Below are 16,570 nucleotides of genomic sequence, written 5' to 3' on the forward strand. Positions count from 1 at the left end.
CACAAGCATACATATATATATATATATATATATATATATATATATATATATATATATATATATATATATATATATATATATATATATATATATATATATATATATATATATATATATATATATATATATATATATATATATATATATATATATATATATATATATATATGCAATAAGATCACAGTAAACAGGTGATTTCAGAATATGCAAAACAACCACTCTGAAAGAATAAGAAATTCCAAGCGCTTTCGTGACTACTCACATAATGTGAGTAGTCACGAAAGCGCTTGGAATTTCTTATTCTTTCAGAGTGGTTGTTTTGCATATATAAAATATATATATATATATATATATATATATATATATATATATATATATATATATATATATATATATATATATATATATATGTATATATATATATATATATATATATATATATATATATATATATATATATATATATATATATATATATATATATATATATATATATATATATATATATATATATATATATATATATATATATATATATATATATATATATATATATATATATATATATATATATATATATATATATATATATATACATCTAGGTTTTTCTCCTTTTTCTAAATAGCTCTTGTTCTTCTTTATTTCTTCTATTGTCCTCCGTAAGCCATGCGTGTCGTCTGAGGCGACTAAAATGCCGAGAGCAATGGGCTAGTAACCCCTTCTCCTATAGACATTTACTGAAAAGGAGAAGAAGAAAAACTTTATAAAATTGGGATGCTTGAATGTGCGTGGATGTAGTGCGGGTGACAAGAAAGAGATGATTGCTGATGTTATGAATGAAAAGATGTTGGATGTCCTGGCCCTAAGCGAAACAAAGCTGAAGGGGGTAGGGGGAGTTTCGGTAGGGGGAAATAAATGGGATTAAATCTGGAGTATCTGATAGAGTTAGAGCAAAGGAAGGGGTAGCAGTAATGTTGAATGATCAGTTATGGAAGGAGAAAAGAGAATATGAATGTGTAAATTCAAGAATTATGTGGATTAAAGTAAAGGTTGGATGCGAAAAGTGGGTCATAATAAGCGTGTGTGCACCTGGAGAAGAGAGGAATGTAGAGGAGAGAGAGAGATTTTGGGAGATGTTAAGTGAATGTATAGGAGCCTTTGAACCAAGTGAGAGAGTAATTGTGGTAGGGGACCTGAATGCTAAAGTAGGAGAAACATTTAGAGAGGGTGTGGTAGGTAAGTTTGGGGTGCCAGGTGTAAATGATAATGGGAGCCCTTTGATTGAACTTTGTATAGAAAGGGGTTTAGTTATAGGTAATACATATTTTAAGAAAAAGAGGATAAATAAGTATACAAGATATGATGTAGGGCGAAATGACAGTAGTTTGTTGGATTATGTATTGGTAGATAAAAGACTGTTGAGTAGACTTCAGGATGTACATGTTTATAGAGGGGCCACAGATATATCAGATCACTTGCTAGGTGTAGCTACACTGAGAGTAAAAGTTAGATGGGATACAAGGAGAATAGAAGCATCAGAGAAGAGAGAGGTGAAGGTTTATAAACTAAAAGAGGAGGCAGTTAGAATAAGATATAAACAGCTATTGGAGGATAGATGGGCTAATGAGAGCATAGGCAATGGGGTCGAAGAGGTATGGGGTAGGTTTAAAAATGAAATGTTAGAGTGTTCAGCAGAAGTTTGTGGTTACAGGAAAGTAGGTGCGGGAGGGAAGAGGAGCGATTGGTGGAATGATGATGTAAAGAGAGTAGAAAGGGAGAAAAAGTTAGCATATGAGAAGTTTTTACAAAGTAGAAGTGATGCAATGAGGGAAGAGTATATGGAGAAAAAGAGAGAGGTTAAGAGAGTGGTGAAGCAATGTAAAAAGAGAGCAAATGAGAGAGTGGGTGAGATGTTATCAACAAATTTTGTTGAAAATAAGAAAAAGTTTTGGAGTGAGATTAACAAGTTAAGAAAGCCTAGAGAACAGATGGATTTTTCAGTTAAAAATCGGAGAGGAGAGTTATTAAATGGAGAGTTAGAGGTATTGGGAAGATGGAGGGAATATTTTGAGGAATTGTTAAATGTTGATGAAGATAGGGAAGCTGTGATTTCGTGTATAGGGCAAGGAGGAATAACATCTTGTAGAAGTGAGGAAGAGCCAGTTGTGAGTGTGGGGGAAGTTCGTGAGGCAGTAGATAAAATGAAAGGGGGTAAGGAAGCCGGGATTGATGGGATAAAGATAGAAATGTTAAAAGCAGGTGGGGATATAGTTTTGGAGTGGTTGGTGCAATTATTTAATAAATGTATGGAAGAGGGTAAGGTACCTAGGGATTGGCAGAGAGCATGCATAGTTCCTTTGTATAAAGGCAAAGGGGATAAAAGAGAGTGCAAAAATTATAGGGGGATAAGTCTGTTGAGTGTACCTGGTAAAGTGTATGGTAGAGTTATAATTGAAAGAATTAAGAGTAAGACGGAGAATAGGATAGCAGATGAACAAGGAGGCTTTAGGAAAGGTAGGGGGTGTGTGGACCAGGTGTTTACAGTGAAACATATAAGTGAACAGTATTTAGATAAGGCTAAAGAGGTCTTTGTGGCATTTATGGATTTGGAAAAGGCGTATGACAGGGTGGATAGGGGGGCAATGTGGCAGATGTTGCAAGTGTATGGTGTAGGAGGTAGGTTACTGAAAGCAGTGAAGAGTTTTTACGAGGATAGTGAGGCTCAAGTTAGAGTATGTAGGAAAGAGGGAAATTTTTTCCCAGTAAAAGTAGGCCTTAGACAAGGATGTGTGATGTCACCGTGGTTGTTTAATATATTTATAGATGGGGTTGTAAGAGAAGTAAATGCGAGGGTCTTGGCAAGAGGCGTGGAGTTAAAAGATAAAGAATCACACACAAAGTGGGAGTTGTCACAGCTGCTCTTTGCTGATGACACTGTGCTCTTGGGAGATTCTGAAGAGAAGTTGCAGAGATTGGTGGATGAATTTGGTAGGGTGTGCAAAAGAAGAAAATTAAAGGTGAATACAGGAAAGAGTAAGGTTATGAGGATAACAAAAAGATTAGGTGATGAAAGATTGAATATCAGATTGGAGGGAGAGAGTATGGAGGAGGTGAACGTATTCAGATATTTGGGAGTGGACGTGTCAGCGGATGGGTCTATGAAAGATGAGGTGAATCGTAGAATTGATGAGGGAAAAAGAGTGAGTGGTGCACTTAGGAGTCTGTGGAGACAAAGAACTTTGTCCTTGGAGGCAAAGAGGGGAATGTATGAGAGTATAGTTTTACCAACGCTCTTATATGGGTGTGAAACGTGGGTGATGAATGTTGCAGCGAGGAGATGGCTGGAGGCAGTGGAGATGTCATGTCTGAGGGCAATGTGTGGTGTGAATATAATGCAGAGAATTCGTAGTTTGGAAGTTAGGAGGAGGTGCGGGATTACCAAAACTGTTGTCCAGAGGGCTGAGGAAGGGTTGTTGAGGTGGTTCGGACATGTAGAGAGAATGGAGCGAAACAGAATGACTTCAAGAGTGTATCAGTCTGTAGTGGAAGGAAGGCGGGGTAGGGGTCGGCCTAGGGAAGGTTGGAGGGAGGGGGTAAAGGAGGTTTTGTGTGCGAGGGGCTTGGACTTCCAGCAGGCATGCATGAGCGTGTTTGATAGGAGTGAATGGAGACAAATGGTTTTTAATACTTGACGTGCTGTTGGAGTGTGAGCAAAGTAACATTTATGAAGGGATTCAGGGAAACCGGCAGGCCGGACTTGAGTCCTGGAGATGGGAAGTACAGTGCCTGCACTCTGAAGGAGGGGTGTTAATGTTGCAGTTTAAAAACTGTAGTGTAAATCACCCTTCTGGCAAGACAGTGATGGAGTGAATGATGGTGAAAGTTTTTCTTTTTCGGGCCACCCTGCCTTGGTGGGAATCGGCCAGTGTGATAATAAAATAAAAAGGCAAAGGGGACAAAAGAGGGTGCAAAAATTATAGGGGCATAAGTCTGTTGAGTATACCTGGTAAAGTGCATGGTAGAGTTATTATTGAAAGAATTGAGAGTAAGACGGAGAATAGGATAGCAGATGAACAAGGAGGCTTTAGGAAAGGTAGGGGGTGTGTGGAGCAGGTGTTTACAGTGAAACATATAAGTGTACAGTATTTAGATAAGGCTAAAGGGGTCTTTGTGGCATTTATGGATTTGGAAAAGGCGTATGACAGGGTGGATAGGGAGGCAATGTGGCAGATGTTGCAGGTGTATGGTATAGGAGGTAGGTTACTGAAAGCAGTGAAGAGGTTTTACGAGGATAGTGAGGCTCAAGTTAGAGTATGTAGGAAAGAGGGAAATTATTTCCCAGTAAAAATAGGCCTTAGACAAGGATGTGTGATGTCACCGTGGTTGTTTAATATATTTATAGATGGGGTTGTAAGAGAAGTAAATGCGAGGGTCTTGACAAGAGGCGTGGAGTTAAAAGATAAAGAATCCCACATAAAGTGGGAGTTGTCACAATTGCTCTTTGCTGATGACACTGTGCTGTTGGGAGAATCTGAAGAGAAGTTGCAGAGATTGGTGGATGAATTTGGTAGGGTATGCAAAAGAAGAAAATTAAAAGTGAATTCAGGAAAAAGTAAGGTTATGAGGCTAACAAAAAGATTAGGTGATGAAAGATTGGATATCAGATTGGAGGGAGAGAGTATGGAGGAGGTGAATGTATTCAGATATTTGGGAGTGGACGTGTCAGCGGATGGGTCTATGAAAGATGAGGTGAATCATAGAATTGATGAGGGGAAAAGGGTGAATGGTGCACTTAGGAGTCTGTGGAGACAAAGAACTTTGTCCTTGGAGGCAAAGAGGGGAATGTATGAGAGTATAGTTTTATCAACGCTCTTATATGGGTGTGAAGCATAGGTGATGAATGTTGCAGCGAGGAGAAAGTTGGAGGCAGTGGAGATGTCATGTCTGAGGGCAATGTGTGGTGTGAATATAATGCAGAGAATTCGTAGTTTGGAAGTTAGGAGGAGGTGCGGGATTACCAAAACTGTTGTCCAGAGGGCTGAGGAAAGGTTGTTGAGGTGGTTCGGACATGTAGAGAGAACGGAGCGAAACAGAATGACTTCAAGAGTGTATCAGTCTGTAGTGGAAGGAAGGCGGGGTAGGGGTCGGCCTAGGAAAGGTTGGAGGGAGGGGGTAAAGGAGGTTTTGTGTGCGAGGGGCTTGGACTTCCAGCAGGCATGCGTGAGCGTGTTTGGTAGGAGTGAATGGAGACAAATGGTTTTTAATACTTGACGTGCTGTTGGAGTGTGAGCAAAGTAACATTTATGAAGGGGTTCAGGGAAATCGGCAGGCCGGACTTGAGTCCTGGAGATGGGAAGTATAGTGCCTGCACTTTCTAGGAGGGGTGTTAATGTTGCAGTTTAAAAACTGTAGTGTTAAGCACCCTTCTGGCAAGACAGTGATGGTGTGAATGATGGTGAAAATTTTTCTTTTTCGGGCCACCCTGCCTTGGTGGGAATCGGCCAGTGTGATAATAAAAAATAATAAATAAGTTTTTTTGACTGAGAGAACCTTCACCTAAAACTATTTAATATTCTTCATGCCCACATGTTTGTCTGTGTTATATAGGTTACAACTCCCCCCAGTTTCCCTTTTGCCTAATAAACTACCCACTTTTGAAGGTTAAATAGGTATCTGCGGCCTTCAAGAATCACCTGATATCACACTAAAACTCCAGCCTTAATAGTTAACAAGGGAATTAGTAACACTTCACATTCAACTTTTCTCTCCTGTGAAGAGTAAGGAAGATGGAGGGGGTTAGTATGATTACAAGCATTGATCCTGATACCAACCTCTTATTTAATGACTTAAATGATTCAAACAGTTACTGTAATTACTACACTGCAGAACAATCAAAGGCACTTCTCAGTGCCAACAACAACATAACTATCTTTAACTACAATATCAGATCTTTAAGCAAGCATTACGATGACCTCATAGCATTACTAAATTCCTTACATGCCAATATGTCCATCATTACACTAACTGAAACCTGGCTAAAGCCTGATAGTACAGATGTCTATGCCATTCCTGGTTACACAGCCATACACAACTGTAGGCCAGACCAACAAGGGGGTGGCACAGCCATATACTACTCAGACCAACTAGAATGTATCACTAATACTTGCACAAGGGATGAACATGGGGAATATATAATAGCCAAATTCAAATCCAAATACCTACAAAAACCTCTCACATTGATAAACATTTACAGAGTTCCACAGTCAAACATTAGCCAATTTAGTCAAAACCTAGGAAGTATGATAACTGATGCACGCATGAACAAAGATCACTTACTACTCTCAGGTGACTTCAATATAAATCTCCTGCAAGACCAGGACCCACACGTTACTGAATTCACAAACACAATGAGTAACTGTATGTTGCTACCAACAGTAACAAAACCTACAAGAGTTACAGAGACTAGTGTTTCCCTACTTGACCACATCTGGACCAACACCATATCCCCTTTAAAATCAGGCATAATTACAGATAATACCACAGACCACTACCCTACTTTTCTCATAACAACTCTTGGTAAATTACCCCAAGACACTACTAAAGTCACCTTCAGACTTCACAATGAGGCAGCCATTAATAACTTCACAACAGCAGTAGCAAACATTGACTGGCACACCGAGCTAGAAATCTATACAGATATTGACGAATGTATTAATAATTTTCTAAAAAAGACCCAATACCTCTATAACAAGCACTGCCCTAAAAAAACTAAACAGATGACAGCTAAGAGACTGAACAGTCCCTGGTTAACACCCAGCATTCTCAAATCCATAAATACAAAACACCAATATGAAAAACAGTACAGAATGGGTCACATAACCAGAGACCAAACAAAACGTTACTCGTCAATCCTAACCAGCCTGATAAGAAGGGCAAAAAAATTGTATTATGAGAACAGATTATCCAACTTACGAGGTGATATAAAAAAGACCTGGAAAACCCTATCAGAAATTCTAGGAACAAAAAAGATATCAAGAAATAGCGAAATAAAATTAGCAAAATCAGATGAATCCCAACTCCCACCAACAGAAACAGCAAACAGACTCAATGACTTCTTCTCCACTATAGGACAAAACCTTGCCAATAAAATCCCAAGCTCAGATACCCCACCAAATGACTACCTCACTGGCAACTACCCGAACACACTGTTCCTAGCTCCGACTAACCCATACGAAGTCTCCCTTATTATCAACACGCTAAAAAACAAGGCAGGAGATTTAAATACCTTACCACCCTTTATATACAAAAAAGTGTCACAAGTGCTATCACCAATCATTGCAACACTCTTTAACAAATCCATTGAATCCTCCACCTTCCCCACAGTACTCAAAATAGCAAGGGTCACCCCGATCCACAAAGGAGGAGACCAAACAGAGTTGAATAACTATAGGCCAATATCCAACTTACACCCTCTCTCAAAAATCTTCGAAAAATTAATTCATAAACGAATCTACTCCTACCTTATCTCCCAAAACATACTCAACCCCTGCCAATTTGGCTTCAGGCCAAATAAAAATACTAATGATGCTATTATACACATGCTAGAACATATATACACTGCAATAGAGAAAAAAGAAGTCCCACTGGGGATCTTCATTGACTTACGTAAAGCTTTTGATACAGTTAACCATGACTTGCTCCACGTAAAATTGTCACACTATGGTATAAGAGGGCACTCCCTCAACTACCTCAAGTCATACCTCAGCAACAGAAGCCAATATGTGTATGCAAATGGGGCAAACTCTTCTGCACAACCAATTACAGTTGGTGTCCCACAGGGAAGTGTCCTTGGCCCTCTTCTCTTTCTCCTATACATAAATGACCTACCAAATGCTTCGCAATTACTCAAACCCACACTATTTGCAGATGACACTACATACGTCTTCTCCCACCCGAGCCCAGTCACGCTAGCCAATACTGTAAATACAGAATTACAGAAAATATCTACCTGGATGAGGACTAACAAACTTACACTAAACATTGACAAAACCTACTTCATTCAGTTTGGTAACAGAGCTACAGATGTCCCTCTTAACATAATGATAAACGGATCACCTATCACAAAGCTAACAGAGGGAAAATTCTTAGGAATCCACCTTGATAATAGACTCAAATTTCATACACATATACAACAAATTTCTAAGAAAATTTCCAAGACTGTAGGCATACTATCGAAGATACGGTACTATGCTCCACAGTCAGCCCTCCTGGCCCTATATCACTCTCTTATTTACCCCTATCTCACCTATGGAATTTGTGCATGGGGCTCAACAACAAGTAACCATCTCAGACCACTAATTACCCAACAAAAGGCTGCAGTTAGAATGATAACAAATTCTCACTATAGGCAGCACACTCCACCAATATTCAATACACTAAACCTATTCACCATACAAAACATTCATACTTATTACTGCACCTATTACATACATAGAACACTTAACTCTGATATTAACCCTCCCCTCAAACATCTCCTTGCCAACCTCAACAGAACACATGACCATAACACAAGGCACAGATCACTCTTTGATATTCCTCGTGTCCATCTCACACTATGCAAAAACTCAATGCACATAAAAGGCCCTAAAATCTGGAACTCATTACCTGTAAATATAAAAGAAACACTACCTGTTTATAAATTCAAGTCTCTTCTCAAAGATCACTTACTCACCCAAAACCAAATAAATACTGAATAACTGAACCTTATAAATTGTATATCTTAAATGTTTCTCACAATTATATCACATAAATGTTAAACCTAAAACCCAATCTAACTTTATTATTTTTTAAATACACTACCTAACAGAATACTCCATTCTACTGAATGTACAACAATGCATACAACCATATGACCTGTCTTTGTAATACTCACTTGTGCTTTATAGTAATCTGTTTACATTAAAGTTTTATCACCGATGTCATCATTGCTTAGTTCATCTTAAGTTAATTTTAAGCCAGCCCGTAATGCTATGCATAGTATAAGTGGCTTTGGCATACTGCTCTTTTCTGTATTTTTTGTACCTCTGTATGTGTGCACAAATTTTTAAATAAATAAATAAATAAATAAATAAATAAAAAGTAAACTTGGAATTTAACCCAAGGCAGCCTTTGTAATCGTCGGATGGAATATAGCTTTCAAGAATATCTTCATATCACCTTGACACACCTGCCTGCCGATGGTGAAGGGATAACGGCCTGAGAGTAGAGCAGAACGGGTCGGGGTACACAAGGGTAGAACGTAGGACTGCTCCAGCAGAACCCCAGATCTCGCCAGAGCTTCCAGGTGCGGAGTCTGCACGAGAGGGTTATGCCACGACACGTCGTTCCAGCCTGCAGGAGGTCACGTCATAATATCAGTACAGCATATATCAGGCCAGCGACTGCATCAGCTTGTTGTCATTGTTAATAGTACTGTGCAATACAACCTTGGCTGGTTGTTTTACATCTTGTGTCATTTGTTCCTGCTATTTACACTGTAGTACTATACGAAATTTTTTGCTCTGTAGTAGAAAAGACCAACACTAAAAAGATCTGCTAACGTAATTATGAAAGTATAACATTAAAATACATGATTCTTCTTGCATAAACCAGGAAAAATCACTTATACCTGTTTCATTTTAGAAATATAGCAGTTAATTTTGTCTTAATTAGTTGAATAGAAGTTTTGATTCGTTTTACCTCATATCCTTATAATGATTATTTCACCAAAACAGTAAGCTAGATATAGCAATATTCTGATACACACACACACACACACACACACACACACACACACACACACACACACACACACACACACACACACACACACACACACACACACACACACACACACACATATATATATATATATATATATATATATATATATATATATATATATATATATATTTTAACAAGTTGGTCGTCTCCCACCGAGGCAGGGTGACCCAAAAAAGAAAGAAAATCCCCAAAAAGAAAATACTTTCATCATCATTCAACACTTTCACCACACTCACACATTATCACTGCTTTTGCAGAGGTGCTCAGAATACAACAGTTTAGAAGCATATACGTATAAAGATACACAACATATCCCTCCAAACTGCCAATATCCCAAACCCCTCCTTTAAAGTGCAGGCATTGTACTTCCCATTTCCAGGACTCAAGTCCGACTATAAGAAAATAACCGGTTTCCCTGAATCCCTTCACTAAATATTACCCTGCTCACACTCCAACAGATCGTCAGGTCCCAAGTATCATTCGTCTCCATTCACTCCTATCTAACACGCTCATGCACGCTTGCTGGAAGTCCAAGCCCCTCGCCCACAAAACCTCCTTTACCCCCTCTTTCCAACCCTTTCGAGGACGACCCCTACCCCTCTTTCCTTCCCCTATAGATTTATATGCTTTCCATGTCATTCTAGTTTGATCCGTTCTCTCTAAATGACCAAACTACCTCAACAACCCCTCTTCTGCCCTCTGACTAATGCTTTTATTAACTCCACACCTTCTCCTAATTTCCACACTCCGAATTTTCTGCATAATATTTACACCACCACACATTGCCCTTAGACAGGACATCTCCACTGCCTCCAACCGTCTTCTCGCTGCTGCATTTACCACCCAAGCTTCACATCCATATAAGAGTGTTGGTACTACTATACTTTCATACATTCCCTTCTTTGCCTCCATAGATAACGTTTTTTGACTCCACATATACCTCAACGCACCACTCACCTTTTTTCCCTCATCAATTCTATGATTAACCTCATCCTTCATAAATCCATCCGCCGACACGTCAACTCCCAAGTATCTGAAAACATTCACTTCTTCCATACTCCTCCTCCCCAATTTGATATCCAATTTTTCTTTATCTAAATCATTTGATACCCTCATCACCTTGCTCTTTTCTATGTTCACTTTCAACTTTCTACCTTTACGCACATTCTCAAACTCATCCACTAACCTTTACAATTTTTCTTTAGAATCTCCCATAAGCACAGTATCATCAGCAAAAAGTAACTGTGTCAATTCCCATTATGAATTTGATTCCCCATAATTTAATCCCACCCCTCTCCCGAACACCCTAGCATTTACTTCTTTTACAACCTCATCTATAAATGTATTAAACATCCATGGTGACATTACACATCCCTGTCTAAGACCTACTTTTACCGGGAAGTATTCTCCCTCTCTTCTACACACCCTAACCTGAGCCTCACTATCCTCATAAAAACTCTTTACAGCATTTAGTAACTTACCACCTATTCCATATACTATATTTATATATATATATATATATATATATATATATATATATATATATATATACATATATATATATATATATATATATATATATATATATATATATATATATATATGTATATATATATATACATATATATATATATATATACATATATATATACATATATATATATATATATATATATATATATATATATATATATATATATATATATATATATATATATATATATATATATATATATATATATATATATATATATATATATATATATATATATATATATATATATATATATATATATATATATATATATATATATATATATATATATATATATATATATATATATATATATATATATATATATATATATATATATATATATATATATATATATATATATATATATATATATATATATATATATATATATATATATATATATATATATGTATATATATATATATATATATACATATATATATATAAATATATATATAAATAAATATATATATATATATGTATGTATATATATATGTATATATATATATATATATATATATATATATATATATATATATATATATATATATATATATATATATATATATATATATATATATATATATATATATATATATATATATATATATATATATATATATATATATATATATATATATATATATATATATATATATATATATATATATATATATATATATATATATATATATATATATATATATATATATATATATATATATATATATATATATATATATATATATATATGCAATAAGATCACAGAAAACAGGTGATTTCAGAATATGCAAAACAACCACTCTGAAAGAATAGAGAAATTCCAAGCGCTTTCGTGACTACTCACATTATCAAGGAACTATGAAAGTAAAGCATCCAAGGAAGCTATATAAGGGGTCTGGCCAGCACCTCACTATCAGATCCCACAACGGTTAAACACCTGACGCGCGCCGACCCAACTTGGATAGGTCCTTTGCACAACTCACCCCACAAACTATTCTACCCAAGAAAATTTAAAAATTATTTGTCCAGTGTATTATTAAATTCTTCCCAAATTCTATTAATTATAAATGGATCTAATTTATATAAACCAAAGGAAATATTCATATTATTGTCAAAACTGCTTTTTATGAAACAAGATTCAATTATATTCCTGTCGACCATGGACTTGCTTGATACTACTTTCTCAACTTTTTGAAAATCAATTGGATGGTTAAAATCTCTTACATGAATAAATAGAGCATTGGAATCTTGTCCAGTTCTAATGCTATATTTATGTTGTTTTAATCTTAGTTCGAGATTTTTACCAGTTTGACCGTAATAAACTTTATCGCAAATTTTACAAGGAATCTTATAGACACATCCATCAGCATTTTGGGGGGAATTCTTTATCAAAAGTTTTTTTACTGTATCAAGATTTTTGAATACAACTTTAATATTAAAAGTCTTAAGAAGAGAAGGCATATCAACCAAGTTTTCATGGTAAGGGAGAACCAACATATTTTTAGTTGAATAAGGCTGGTTGTCCCTTTTTGGATTGTAAAAAGTGTTCCTAGCAACTTTAAAAGATTTATCAATTACATTTCTTGGGTATTTTAAATCATTACCTATTTCATAAATTTTGGATATTTCCTCATCTATGAACTCAGGACTACAAATTCGTAAAGCTCTCAAAAACATTGATGAGAAAACAGACAGTTTGACTCTATCTTGATGCGAGGAATAATAGTGGACATAGGAACAGTTATTTGTAGGTTTTCTGTAAATTTTAAATTTGAATTCATTATTACCCTTAATAATTAAAACATCTAGAAAAGGCAATGAGTTATTTTCTTCAAACTCAACAGTAAAGTTTATAGAATGGGCTAAGCTATTTAATTTTCCAAGGAAATGGTGTATATCTACATTTTTGGGCATAAGACACAAAATATCATCAACATATCTGAACCATTTAGCTCTATTAGGGAGGATTGTGTTAAGCAACCTTGTTTCAAAAAATTCCATGTATAGGTTACTAAGAACAGGTGAAAGAGGATTTCCCATTGCCATGCCAAACTTCTGAGTGTAAAACTTATCATTAAATACAAATTTTGCATCAACAATGCAAAGTTTAATAAGTTTAATGATAGTAGGAACTGGCAATGGTAAATCATAGTTAACGAGTTCTTCAGATAAGAAACTTAATAAATCATCAACAGGAACTTTCGTAAACAAGGAAGTAACATCAAAACTAACCATGTTAAAATCATTTAAGTCAGTCAAGGAGCTTAATTTATCAACCAAGTCTATGTTGTTTTTAACATTAAAGTTAGAAATTTTGCCAACAATAGGGCTCAAAATATCAACAAGCCATTTGGATAATTTATATGAAACTGACCCTATGGAGCTAATAATTGGTCTGACTGGATTCCCTGGTTTGTGTGTTTTTATTAGTCCATACATGTAAGGTAAAGATGGATTAGTGGAAGTAAATTGTTTGACTAATTCATCTTTGCCTTTCAGTAGAAGTTTTATTGTTTTATTGAAATTGCTGTTAACGGTTTCTAGGGGATTTTTCCTAAGTTTAGAATAGGTTTCAGTATCATCTAAGAGATTATTCATTTTTTCTTGGTAATCATTTTCTTTCATAATTACTATTGCATTTATTTTGTCTGCTTTAGTAAGGCGCAAATTTTTATTGTTATTAAGTGTATCATAAGACTTAAAGAATCTTTGAGGGCAATTGGGAATGTTTGGTTTTAACATAGAGCTATATACCATTCCTTTACTAATATTAATTTCATCAGAGGATAAATCAGAAAATTTTTCAAAGTTACAAAAGGCTTTTGCAATTTCAACATTATTAAGTTTTTTTGAAGTTGCAAAACTTAGGCCAAAACCTAGAGCAGCAGTTGTATGTTTGTCTAAAATTTCATCTGATAAGTTAATTACAAAATTGTTATTAGCATGATTTGTCCATTCACTATTTTCAATTAAAATGTCTAATTTTCTTTGTAGTTTGCTCTTGAGTTCATTACAAATTCTTCTGAGTTTATTATAGCAATGATCCAACATACTGTGTTTCCATTCTGATGGAATGGCCTGATTAAAAGAGTATTTTTTGTTTCTCAATATTTTGAATGCTTCCTTCTCCTGTATTTTAGTTATTTCAATATGTTTCTGAAGAATAATTCTCATAAAATCATCAAAAGGACGATCTCTCATGTCAAGGAGTCTATTGGGTAAAAGAGACTTGGGCAAAACTTGTTCATTTAAAATTTTTTTTAAGAAATTAAGTCGAATTTTTAACTTGTGGGACTTGATCAGTGCAGAAGAAAACTGTGAAACAAAAGATATATGATTACGAAAGCTTATCGAGAACATTCTGAAGAGTCGTGTGGTATCCATTAATGCAATAAGATCACAGTAAACAGGTGATTTCAGAATATGCAAAACAACCTCTCTGAAAGAATAGAGAAATTCCAAGCGCTTTCGTGACTACTTAATAACAATAAAAATTTGCGCCTTACTAAAGCAGACAAAATAAATGCAATAGTAATTATGAAAGAAAATGATTACCAAGAAAAAATGAATAATCTCTTAGATGATACTGAAACCTATTCTAAACTTAGGAAAAATCCCCTAGAAACCGTTAACAGCAATTTCAATAAAACAATAAAACTTCTACTGAAAGGCAAAGATGAATTAGTCAAACAATTTACTTCCACTAATCCATCTTTGCCTTACATGTATGGACTAATAAAAACACACAAACCAGGGAATCCAGTCAGACCAATTATTAGCTCCATAGGGTCAGTTTCATATAAATTATCCAAATGGCTTGTTGATATTTTGAGCCCTATTGTTGGCAAAATTTCTAACTTTAATGTTAAAAACAACATAGACTTGGTTGATAAATTAAGCTCCTTGACTGACTTAAATGATTTTAACATGGTTAGTTTTGATGTTACTTCCTTGTTTACGAAAGTTCCTGTTGATGATTTATTAAGTTTCTTATCTGAAGAACTCGTTAACTATGATTTACCATTGTCAGTTCCTACTATCATTAAACTTATTAAACTTTGCATTGTTGATGCAAAATTTGTATTTAATGATAAGTTTTACACTCAGAAGTTTGGTATGGCAATGGGAAATCCTCTTTCACCTGTTCTTAGTAACCTATACATGGAATTTTTTGAAACAAGGTTGCTTAACACAATCCTCCCTAATAGAGCTAAATGGTTCAGATATGTTGATGATATTTTGTGTCTTATGCCCAAAAATGTAGATATACACCATTTCCTTGGAAAATTAAATAGCTTAGCCCATTCTATAAACTTTACTGTTGAGTTTGAAGAAAATAACTCATTGCCTTTTCTAGATGTTTTAATTATTAAGGGTAATAATGAATTCAAATTTAAAATTTACAGAAAACCTACAAATAACTGTTCCTATGTCCACTATTATTCCTCGCATCAAGATAGAGTCAAACTGTCTGTTTTCTCATCAATGTTTTTGAGAGCTTTACGAATTTGTAGTCCTGAGTTCATAGATGAGGAAATATCCAAAATTTATGAAATAGGTAATGATTTAAAATACCCAAGAAATGTAATTGATAAATCTTTTAAAGTTGCTAGAAACACTTTTTACAATCCAAAAAGGGACAACCAGCCTTATTCAACTAAAAATATGTTGGTTCTCCCTTACCATGAAAACTTGGTTGATATGCCTTCTCTTCTTAAGACTTTTAATATTAAAGTTGTATTCAAAAATCTTGATACAGTAAAAAAACTTTTGATAAAGAATTCCCCCCAAAATGCTGATGGATGTGTCTATAAGATTCCTTGTAAAATTTGCGATAAAGTTTATTACGGTCAAACTGGTAAAAATCTCGAACTAAGATTAAAACAACATAAATATAGCATTAGAACTGGACAAGATTCCAATGCTCTATTTATTCATGTAAGAGATTTTAACCATCCAATTGATTTTCAAAAAGTTGAGAAAGTAGTATCAAGCAAGTCCATGGTCGACAGGAATATAATTGAATCTTGTTTCATAAAAAGCAGTTTTGACAATAATATGAATATTTCCTTTGGTTTATATAAATTAGATCCATTTATAATTAATAGAATTTGGGAAGAATTTAATAATACACTGGACAAATAATTTTTAAATTTTCTTGGGTAGAATAGTTTGTCGGGTGAGTTGTGCAAAGGACCTATCCAAGTT

The 16,570-nt window shown here is 34.8% G+C and overlaps 1 protein-coding gene across 1 annotated transcript in view; it reads right to left on the bottom strand.

Moving 5' to 3' along the window:
- Positions 1–16,570, bottom strand: part of LOC128700419 (arylsulfatase B) — a gene marked incomplete at its 3' end in the record, with an annotated part of 128,297 nt that overhangs the window by 84,136 nt on the left and 27,591 nt on the right. The window contains 1 exon segment of the mRNA XM_070079909.1: positions 9,227–9,390. Within this exon segment, the coding sequence (XP_069936010.1) occupies positions 9,227–9,390 (164 nt within the window).

The sequence above is a fragment of the Cherax quadricarinatus genome, unplaced genomic scaffold (assembly GCF_038502225.1).
Source record: "Cherax quadricarinatus isolate ZL_2023a unplaced genomic scaffold, ASM3850222v1 Contig41, whole genome shotgun sequence".
Classification (NCBI taxonomy): domain Eukaryota; kingdom Metazoa; phylum Arthropoda; class Malacostraca; order Decapoda; family Parastacidae; genus Cherax; species Cherax quadricarinatus.